Source organism: Propithecus coquereli, unplaced genomic scaffold, assembly GCF_000956105.1.
Source record: "Propithecus coquereli isolate 6110/MARCELLA unplaced genomic scaffold, Pcoq_1.0 Scaffold61, whole genome shotgun sequence".
Classification (NCBI taxonomy): Eukaryota; Metazoa; Chordata; class Mammalia; order Primates; family Indriidae; genus Propithecus; species Propithecus coquereli.
Window position 1 is genome coordinate 5,440,432 of NW_012152063.1, and position 11,866 is coordinate 5,452,297.

The following is an 11,866-nucleotide window of genomic DNA, read 5'->3' on the forward strand; positions in this document are numbered from 1 at the left end:
CTGCCAGCCCAGCTCCTTAGTTCTGGGATAACTTCTCCCACTGAGATAAATATATGATCCTATGTTGAAATCTTGACTGAGAATGGGAGTTCCAAACCTTTTTCCCTTGAGCAACATCAGAGAAAGCCTCATGTTTTCCTACATTGACACCTGTATAAACTAAAGTTTAATTCTGAAACTTTACTTGGGCTCCTACAAAATAGGAACAAAATAAAAACTTTTCATTTGAACGTCTCATCTCAGGGTTTTACACCAGTAGTGAGCAGCCCTTTACTTTGGTTTATTTGATATACCCCTAGTATCACGTATTCAAGAACCCTACATTTTAAGGACTGAATAAAGGAAATGGTCTATGCTTTCTCAAGATTGCTAAGAAATTAATCGTCTAGGTGGAGTAGATGCTTGAAATAGGCCTGCACCGAGGTCTATTTAATGGTGCAGTGTAAGCAATTAGCAGTTCTTGCACCCTTTAACTCCCTGCTCATTAATTGGGAAATAAATGACATGAAAAAGAGATATTGCATACACATATGAAAGAGATTACATATTAAATCATCGTTAATTTCTCTAAGATGGGTTATTATGATTCAAATATTATTAACAGATATAATATTGGTAATAAAAATAGTCAAGGTATATAAATGTATTTCCTTTTTCCTCCTAAATTTAGGTTCTTTTCAATGTAACAGTTACAATGAAAAAATGTGATGTCACAGGAAGAAAAAACTATGCAATAATCAAACCTATTGGTTTCAATGAAACCACTAAAATTCATATACACAGAAACTGCAGCTGTCAATGTGAGGACAACAGCAGACCTAAAGGAAAGTACATGGATGAAACTTTTCTGGATTCCAAGTGTTTCCAGTGTGATGAGAATGAATGTCATTTTGAAGAAAATGAACTTTCTTCTGAGAGCTGCAAGTCACACAAAGATCAACCTGTTTGCAGTGGTCGAGGAGTTTGTATTTGTGGTAAATGTGTATGTCACAAAATTAAGCTTGGAAAAGTGTATGGAAAATACTGTGAAAAAGATGACTTTTCTTGTCCATATCACCATGGAAGTCTGTGTGCTGGTAAGTATAAATATATGCGGGCAATTTTTACTATTACACTAGCATATATTTTAAAATATCTTTCAGTCACATCTTTATAAATTAACAACACTGAATCCTAATTTGTTATTCAAAGTTTCATAATCTATGAATAATAGGGCATGACAACAGATTTATAGCACATGATTTTAATATTTGTATTTTAACTTATACAGAAAATGATTCAAAATAAAAACCTAAAATTAATTTTTATTTATATATATTCCTTGACCTTGGAAAGAAATATACCAGAAAAGGAAATTAGTGATGATGTCTGATACATTTTCTAGAAGAATCAGGGTATTCTTCTAGAAGGATCTGATTCATTCTGGTAAACTCCCTCCAGCTTGCTCAGAGGACTTTATTCCTGTCCAGATGATGGAAAGTGAGCTATAAAAGTATTCTTTTCATTCACTGGAAAATTCTTAATACATTATTATAGTTGATATTATAAGTTTGTAGTAATTTAAACCTCTCCGGTTTATTTTTGGAACACCAGCAGCAACAAAATTGACAAAGGACAGCATTTTTCAAGAAAATACTGGTTTACTAAGTAATCTAAAAGATTTATTCTTGAGGCCACATACAGGCCAAACTGAAAAATTGAAATGAATTAAAATAAAAATACCAAGATTTTTTGGCTAATTCAGTTTGCTGCCACCTAGAGGTCAAATTTCAGAAAATCTGTTCAACATTTGAAAATTTAAACAAAATATTGTTTTTAAATTAATTAAACTACCTGTCATTTGAGTTCTGTGACAATTTTTCTTTGACGATGTGCTAGATTCACTTATTGTGAGAACTCCTTTATAATATTTGTATGTTAGTAAATAAATATTTATTAAATTATTGAGGAATGGAAATATTTCATTGCCATAAACATATGGAAAGTAACAAACCTATAAAAAATGTTCTATTCTTGTCTAACCTAAAAATTTAGCCTATATCAACTAAATAGGTGATGGCAAATTGCCTTTTTATTCTATTAAATTCATAAAATATTTTATATTCCAAACATTTATTCGGCAGTAACTGGCATTATAGCTGACTTTAGAATGGACAAGCAGTTGTCTGCTATATTTTACAGAGAAGAGAAATATTGTTTTAGAGGGAAAAGAAAGAATGTTCTGAGATCATTTTATACAGCTGTTGTTCTGTCAAAGGAGTTTCATATACATCAAATATTTGTCGCAAGTTTCTGTTTGCAGTGAAATAATAAAAATGAATGTACTGGCCCTTCTCTATGACTATGACCCACAGGCAGTTGAGAATCTGCTTTGAATTCTTTGTGCATAAGTATGAGCTGTGGGCTGACATGCATTCTCTCCACCAGTCTCCTTTGGGAGTAAAAACACATGATCACTGGTCACCTGGCTGGGACTCAGCGCGCAGCCCGCGTAGTGGACCAGGGTCTTTCAGGCATTTGTTTGGGCTGGACCTCGTTAGCTTTGCACTTAGCAAATTGAGCTGATCCTACAGAAGACTCTGTGGAACAATTGCTCTATGCTCAGCAATAAAAGAAGGGAGAGAGGGAAAAAAGGAAGGAAGGGATATAAGGAGAAAAGAAGGAGGGAAAGAGTAAAATGTACCCCTTCTGGAAGATTTCTAGTTCACATTGGCATATTAAATGTTGGACACTTTCTGCAGTCTAAAATTCATTTAATTATGTATAGCCAGTGTTCACTCAACTTATTTATCTGCAGTAATGCCTCCCCCTCCACACACACACCATCATTCTTTCTTTTTTCCATTTACCACCTACTAACAGTTCACAGCATGGGTTGGGCCATGCCCCGATAGCCTGGTAAATTATGTACTGAGGATGTGAAAAGGTTAGTTCCACTTCTTGGGAGATCTTATCTTTAAACATGGTACCAGCAGCTCTGAAGCACTAGATTTACCTCACAGTCCTTCAAAGTGACCCCAGGCCTTTAGCAATAACGAAGGACTGAGAGAATAGATTTTGGAAGCCGTTAATCAAATAACCCTTATTTTTCTGATTTCAAGTCAGAAAGTTAACATTACTTCAGCCTTTGTAGCATCTTTATATTTGTGTGCTTTTAATTTAAAACTGAATGTACCGTGACATTCACGTAGCCACCAAAGCAGGGGTTCCCTTCACACTTGTTAGCACAGTATACTGGCGTGGGGAGATTATGTACAATAGAACGGCTCTGGAAATAGACACTCCTAAGTCCTGGCATTGTTTACATCAGACCAATAGAAAATGATGCTGCTTCCATTCACTGGCCTGTTGATGTGTTTCCATGGAGATGGGAGGGACATCCATGGTTGGGAACTATTCACAGAGTCAGTGGTCCCAATAACTTATGTCCTGCGGTGTCTTTGTTGCAGGACATGGAGAGTGCGAAGCGAGCAGGTGCCAGTGCTTCAGTGGCTGGGAAGGGGACCGATGCCAGTGCCCGTCAGTGTCAGCCCAGCACTGTGTCAACTCAAAGGGCCAAGTGTGCAGCGGAAGAGGCACATGTGTGTGTGGCAGGTGTGAGTGCACTGATCCCAGAAGCATCGGCCGCTTCTGTGAACACTGCCCCACCTGCCATACAGCCTGCAAGGAAAACTGGTAGGATTCCTCCGTCTCCAGACATGCATACAGCAGTCCTTCGTGATAGCTGCTTCTGTCCTTTTTTGTTCTTCTTTCCTTAATCTTAAAAGTTGCCAGAGATATTGTTGCCATCATGCTGAAAAAGAATTAAATAAGAAATTTTAGGAATTATTAATAGTAGACTTGGATTCCAATCCTTGACCACAAGGTAGCTGTGGAAGCATCAGAGTAAATCTGGACATTCATTATCTTAACTTTTTTGAAACACGTTTTTAAAAATAGAGCCTGCCTGCTATCCAATTTATTATTAATAATAGTGTGATCTAGGACAAGTTGTTAAAATTCTCTGTGCCTCAGTTTCCTGATATCAAAAGTGAGTATAATAATAACAACAGTAATATCTTGTTATAGTTCTGTGAAAGAATTAAATGAAGTGATTCATGTAAAAAAATACCTTTGTACTTGGTGCATGGTAATCACAGAATAAATATTAGCTGTTATTACTATCTTTAATGTTTGATATTTTAATGATAACGATGGTGACTAAAAAGCACTGTAGAAACAAGTGATATATAAATGAAAAGCGATAGGTTAAATGAAAGTAATGTTATTGTTTTGTGCCAAATTAATTTCCAATAACAATTTGAGATCTGCTCAAAGACCACTAATCTAAACAATCTGTTTCATTCAAAATTTTAAAACATTCACTTTCTCAGATCAGTAGATTAAGTAAGTTTTTTAGAATTATGTATGGTGATTTATTTCAATCATTTAGAAAAGCAATATTTCAACATAGTGATGGAGTTATTACAAATAAACCTAATCAAAATTTGAACTGTCTGGTGGTTGTTATTTTGTCATTTTATTTTTTGCAGAAAATATTACAGTCTACTCTCTTTTTAAAAAATAAATGTTTCACTTCTGTTCCCCTTCCAGGAATTGTGCACAATGCCTTCATCCTCACAATCTGTCTCAAGCTGTACTTGATCAGTGTAAAACATCATGTGCTCTCATGGAACAGCATTATGTGGACCAAACATCAGGTAAACCAAAGCACAATGATCAAAGCACTGAAGAGTATCTGGAGAAGATTGTGTTCTCCAAAAGGGCCCATAATTAACCATGCTAAGGAAAGTACTAATGGCTTCATTTTTTTTAATTATGAAACGTTGCTTTATTGTTTAGAATAGCTTTACTGAAGTATCATTTATGTACAAAAACTGCACATATTAACATATACAGTTTAATGAGTTTGTGATTCAATTTTTTAAATCTCCCAGAGATTTTACTCTTAACCAACAGAGCAACAGAGTAGGCTTGCCATGATGTGGTTGAGTGGTTAGGTTTCTCATCTCATCTGCACAGCTATTAATAAATTTCTGTGTTGTGTACCTCCATGGAAAAATATCAGATAAATTATCCAGAGAGGCCTCAGTGAGCCAAAAGTATGAGTTCCTCATGTAGATTCATTTCAATAAGAGATAAGGTCTATGGAGCCATCATTTTCCTTCATAACTCAAACTTGCTTCTAGTTGTGAAATTCTTCATGTCTAATCAACATTTACTTTCATGTTTCAGGTGAAGCAAAAAATTTCTAGAATTCTACTTTTGCAAAATACATAACTTCAAAAGGGCTATTCCTTCCTGGTACTTTTCATTCCGATATAAATATCATTTGGGGTGAATGATTTATAAATGTGGCACAATGGAAAGGTTATGGAACTTTTAGTCCAAAGAACTAGGCCTAAGGCATGTCCCTTAACATTATTAGTTAGGAAATATCAACCTTCCTACAAAATTTCCCTGAGCCTCAGTTTTCCCATCTGTAAAATGGAGATTAATATCAACCTCAAAGAGTTGATATTAAATGAGCCATTGAACATCAAAGAAGTATCTAAGGTAAAATATGACTCAGAAATGGGAGAAACATGTGAGAGCTATGCTCAAAGATTATTACTTTTTTTTTCCAGAGAAAGGTCTTGCTCTGACACACAGACTGGAATGCAGTTGTGCTATCATAGCTCACTATAACCTCAAACTTCTGAGCTCATGTGACTCTCCCACCTCAGCCTTCCAAGTAGCTGAGACTGCAGATGTGCACCACTACACCTGGCTATTTTTTTTATTATTATTTTTTGTAGAGATGGGGTCTGGCTGTGTTGCCCAGGCTGGCCTCAAACTCCTGGCCTCAAATAATCCTCTCACCTTGGCCTCCCAAAGTGCTGGGACTACAAGTATAAGCCACTGTGCCTGGCCCTCAAAGATTATTTTTATTTTATTTATTTTTTTTAAGAGACGGAGTCTTGCTCTGTCATCCAGGCCACAGTGTAATGGCCAATCATAGCTCATTGTAACCTCAAACTTCTGGGCTTAAGTGATCCTCCTGCCTCAGCCTCCTGGGTAAATGGGACTATAGGGGCACTAGCATACCCGCCTAATGGTTTTATTTTTTTGTAAAGATGGGGTCTCACTATGTTGTCCAGGTTGGTCAAACTCCTGGCCTCAAAGGATCCTCCCACCTCAGCCTCCCAAAGTTCAAAGATTATTTTCAAACAAAAGTTTATGAGAACCCAGAATCCCAGAGCCCTACTTCATATAGGTGTTAGGTGTGGGACTGCACATGCATTAGAAATTAAGCTTAAAATTGTGTCTCCATTGAAAACATTCCTATTGCTACTATTATTTCAAATCTCTCCTCCAACCTATAAGAAAAATTTCAGCTCTTACAGAGACTGTACAGAAGAATAAACTTTCTGTGGAGTTTGTTTCCTCTTTTCCTTGCATTCACACTGAGTTTAGCTTGTAATGAATTTGGCTCTGAAAAGAGCCCATGTGCTACCAGCTGGAGCTGCAGCAATCACTCCAGAAAGCCAAGTGCCTTTTCTAATAAATATCAACATGTCATTTATTATGTTAAGTAAATACTACTCTGACTTAAGTGTTGTTACAAAAAGTATTCCTTAAAGCTCCTTAGGAAAAGCCTTGGCCTGACCTAAACTAAGAAAGGCATGAGCCAGGGGTGGATGTTTTACCATCATAACAATGTTAAAAAATGCATGCAGATTTGAGTACTGAAAATGCCCTCTATCCTAACCTATTAGAAATATTTCTAAAATGCATCAGTAGCTAGGGGGCTCCCCTTCCCTTCGCAACCATTGTGCAAAGCCGGGGAAAGGGCATTCGTTGGGCACCTCTATTATCTAGCCACTCAATCACATTTAAACGCTGTTCTTTAGTCTCTCTGGCTACACTTCCACCAGGCAAGAAGCCAGTAAGTGGGTCAAACCATATGCCCCCTCTAAGGATCTGCCTTAGCTGATTGAGTAGTCCTAAATCAGCCAAGGGAAATGACAGTCCGTCAGGACAAAGGGCATGTGTGACATGAGCCTGAAGGTCATTGTGGAAGAACCCAAGAACACCACCTTTGAAACAGAGCATTCTGGATTCTCCCTCTGAGAGACCTGTAATGACTGGAGACTTTCACTGGCATTTGGTGTTTTCACTCCAATTTGTAGCCCTGTGGTCTGCCTTTGACCTTTCTTTCAAGGTGGCTTCTCAGTGACCAAAAGAAAATTGGGCTCAATTAAGTCTTCCCACTTGAAGAGGAACTCTTGCTCTCCATCTCTGAGTTCTTGCCTTATTCAAGAGCATACTTGGTCATCACTGGTTATTCAGAAACAAATCCCCCATAATTGAGTGATGCACAGTTCTAAGCTTTGGCAGGTGTCCTCTAGTGGCCCTCTCAGGGAGACCTTCTACATTTGGGTGAGGTCCCCAAAGTCTGGAGAATGGGCAGAGGAACACATGCCTCTTTAGGCCAGGAAGTAATTTGATGAATCTGGGGCAGCCAGTGAGTTCTGTGGGATACTTGCCTATCGTGCAACCATGTTCCTCTTACATTGGGGTAATACCACTGGCAACAACAATGCCTGTAGGCTTTCCAAGGAGAGTTTGGCAGGGATCTGGTGCTAAAGTGGAGATCTAGCATATCCCTTCTCTTAACATGACATTTTTTTTACAGCTAGTAATTATTTGTTCTTAGAAAAATACACAGTAAATTTTAAGAGGCAAATAGAATAGATTTTGTTAACAGATACGTAAAAAGTTAATTAATGAAGAGTAAGGAAAGAGACTTTCATATTGCCCCAAATTGGACACTCCTATTTCCTGGAGAAGCCACGTGTAATAATAATGAAAACTTGCATTAAAATTTCAGGGGAAATATTTATTTATCTATTAGAGTAGTATTGATTTTAGCTTCTGCAGATGTTTACTTTATTTTCCATTATTCATGTGCAACAAATGATAACAAGAGAAACATGTTAATGCCCAGAGCTGTTAAATATTTTAAATCCTATTTTCCACTTAGTGATCAACAGTTCACACCACAAAAACTGTCTCTCTCTCCGTCAAGGAAAAAATTATGTTTGATTAAGGGACATTTTCCAATTAATACAATTAAAAAAATCATGCTGCAAAGAAAGAAATAATATTATTAAATACCTTAATTGTTGCTATTCTCCAAAGGAGAGTTTTCTGTTGAAAATATCGTAATAATAAATATGCAATAAAAATTAGAGAGTTTAGTTTTTTGAGTCAACAATGATTTCAGTCCCCTGTTTTGGAAATGTAGATTGCAAATATCTCTGGTCCTATTAATTAAAATGTGAATATCATTTAATTGATAGAATCCTTTGATTTATTCATTCCAATTTTTTAATGCATGTATTTGTTTGCTTTATTACAGAATGTTTCTCTAGCCCAAGCTACTTGAGAATATTTTTCATCATATTCATAGTTACATTCTTGATTGGGTTGCTTAAAGTCCTCATCATTAGACAGGTGATACTACAATGGAATAGTAATAAAATTAAGTCCTCCTCAGATTACAGAGTGTCAGCCTCAAAAAAGGTCAGTGAAGTCTAAAAAGGAATTACTATCAGTATGTTATTGTCTAGTTATAATAATTTAGGCCCTTAATTAATAATAATATTTCTTATCCATCCAGGATAAGTTGATTCTGCAAAGTGTTTGCACAAGAGCGGTAACCTACCGACGTGAGAAACCTGAAGAAATAAAAATGGATATCAGCAAATTAAATGCTCATGAGACTTTCAGGTGCAACTTCTAAAAAGGATTTTAAAATACTTTATGGGAAACTGGATTTTTAAAATAATTGCTCCTAAAAATTATAATTTTAAAAGTCACAGGAGGAGACAAATTGCTCAAAATCATGCCGGTTGCTGGTTGTGTACTCGAATGAAGACTGACAAGCATCCTCATCATCATGTGACTCACATAGCTGCTGAATTTTTCAGAGAAAAATGTGTCTTACTACTGTTGGAGACTAGTGTCATTGTAGCACTTTACTGTAATATATAACTTATTTAGATCAGCATAGAATGTAGATCATCTGAAGAGCACTGATTACACTTTACAGGTACCTGCCATCCCTACGCTTCCCAGAGAGAGACAATGCTGTGACATAGTTTGGCATTGTGTCACTACAAGGGTACAATAATCCCTGCACCGAACATGTGGATGAGAAAAATAGTTCGGCAGTTATATACTAATGTTGCCAAACACTTCAACCATTGGTAGTTGAATAGACAGGAACAGCTAGAGGAATAAATGGTTAGTGTTTCACTCCTTCAAGAGGTGAACAGATAGAACCTTAATTAAGGATACTGCTTTTGAAACTATGTAGTTTTATGCATGTGTGTTTACGTTTTTTCTTCTTTTTACAAGGTGGATACTAATTCCAGCATTCTCTCCTCTTTGCCTTTATGTTTTGTTTTTCTTCCTTACAGGATATGTTTATGTATTTCACAGATGACTGGATTAAATAAGTGCTAAGTTACTACTGCCATAAAAACCTAATAATACAATGTCACTTTATTAGAATACTAGTTTTAGAAGCTGAATGTTAATAAGGGACACTGTAAAGTATCATCACCACCTGAATAGCTTCATCGTTTGCAGATGTAGAGTTTTGTATCTTCTTACCTGGTAAACTGGAGGGATTGTTTGGCCATTTCATTTGTCTAATCATTGATTCACAAGATATTCAGAAACTCTGCCTCAAGCAAAGTACCATGCTTTTGAATGAGTTTTTTTTTCTTGTTTTTATATTTTAATTCAAAATAGATATCAGCATTTTTCAAATGAAAAGCTATATTGTTTTTGCCCTTCAATATAGCCTAAGGACATCTTTCCCTGAATTACCCCAACCCTACTCACCAGACTTCATAAAACTATAAAATAAGAAGAGGGTAGGTGATAGCTTAGAAATAAGCTAATTCTTCCATTTAGTGAGTCAGGGAACTGAGGCTCAGAATGTTCAAATGACTTCTTAAAACACACCCAAGTGATAAATTGACAGAATTAGAAAAGAGCTTTCATCTTCTCATTGCCAGCCAGTGTTCATTGCACGTGTCATGCTATCTCTTAAATCTTTAAAATACTCAATTGGCAAATATTTTTAAATGTGATTTTCTGAAATCTTAACTATATGGGCATGAGACAATTTCAAAGCAAAGTAGAAAATAGTAATTCAAACTAAATTAGTCCTAATTGACTTCCAGTCTTTCCTGCTAATCAGCTTCTAAGAGACTGCAGCACTGCCTAACCGTAGGGGAACCACTTCACACCATAACCTGTATGAACAGGGTCCCCTGTAGTTTTTCAGTGCTCAGCTCAAGATCTTGATATAGGGGCCATGAGCTCTGTCTTCCCCAATGGAAACGTCTTCATAATTATCATCTCCTTATGGACTTAGTCTGATTGCATTGGCCAGTGGTCCAACAGCCCTGTGTGCAGTGCAAAGTTTTGTCTATGATAACAAAAGAATTTATTTAAAATATTTTCTTATAGTTAACGTCCCAGATTTACGGTTTTCCGGCACTTGGATTAATGTACTAGATACTTGCATTTTGATGAAGACTAACTTCCATCCTGTATTCTACCAGAAAGAGGACTGAAAAACTATAGTAAGTTGTTCTGGAAGCCAACAAACACAGTAGCTACATTAGATGTCCCTGACATCCAAGCAATTATGATGCTAACTTGATCTACCTTTCCTTCCCCAAATGAGAGATTGACATAATTCAGTCCTGTGACTCATTTGTGTCAGAAACCTTTGATCACTAAGAATTGTGTAAAAACTGTATTTTGTAGCCTGTCACACATAGCATCCTTTTTAACAAGGCAAATACATGGATGCTTCACAAACCCCCAAAAGGAAAAAGTAGAAGATATCCATTAATGAAAATGCTGGCAATTTTTAAAATGAATGTAACAGTGTTTATAAACAATAACTTAATTTTTGGAATTAATTACCCAAACAGCATAACAAAATTAAATCCTTAAAAATCAAGAGTTTGTATGTTTTATACCCTCACTAGTTTGCACTAACTTTATAGTGGACCAAGGCTGTTATCACAGGAAGGGACAAACTCCCTTGTAGGCAATTCAGTGCTAGATGATGATTGTGATTATGCTTCTGATGTCTCGTGCTTTCTATTTTTTACTTAAAAAGCTAATTCTTAAAGATTTTAGGCTTACATTTTACTTGAATAATGGATTTTTTCCTGTGTAATGGTTTCTGAGAAGAGAATTAATATTTGACTAGTTAGAATTAATTAAAAGATAAGGAAAAACAGGGTATTCTTAGATTAAATAGTTTATGTAAATAGAGCCTATTTTCAACTAATACGGCCACAGGAGCCTTTTGAGATTCATTGGTATTAAACACAATTAATGAATTTTATACTGTTAACAAAATTAAGAACTTGAACAACACTTTGGTAAAGCAGCAGTTTTGTGCCCTGAAGTATATAATGATTTAGAAATGTGCCATACATACATACACTACAGCATAACTGCATGCATTTTATTTCTCTGGGGACACCTTTACACTGCAGTGCACATGTATTTATAAGCATTTGATATATTTTTGGAAATTTTCTAATATTTATTAAGCTGTAGACATTCTCTGGAAGATTTGAAAATTCACTGAAAATTTGATTATGTCCTAAATGTTCAGTTTAGCTTTGGTTTACAAAAATAACAAAAAAAATCTAAGGTTAAATAGATATCTCTGGAGGCAAATTTTTCAAAACTCAAAATTAAAATCAGTGGATGCATCAGATGCAACACTTAACCAAAGAATAAGTCCCAAATGTATTTTTAATATTTACTTCGTCTCCAT

The 11,866-nt window shown here is 35.9% G+C and overlaps 1 protein-coding gene across 2 annotated transcripts in view; it reads left to right on the forward strand.

Annotated features, from left to right (window-relative positions):
• Positions 1–9,587, forward strand: part of ITGB8 (integrin, beta 8) — a 77,306-nt gene extending 67,719 nt beyond the window's left edge. The window contains exons 11-15 of one of the 2 annotated variants that reach the window (XM_012659418.1): positions 671–1,076; positions 3,450–3,675; positions 4,594–4,700; positions 8,405–8,568; positions 8,666–9,121. In XM_012659418.1, coding sequence (XP_012514872.1) covers positions 671–1,076; positions 3,450–3,675; positions 4,594–4,700; positions 8,405–8,568; positions 8,666–8,788 — 1,026 coding nt within the window. In that variant the 3' untranslated portion in view covers positions 8,789–9,121. Of the gene's footprint in view, positions 1–670; positions 1,077–3,449; positions 3,676–4,593; positions 4,701–8,404; positions 8,569–8,665 lie in introns of both variants that reach the window. The other variant, XM_012659417.1, reaches the window with a different exon arrangement.
• Positions 9,588–11,866: the final 2,279 nt, after the last annotated feature.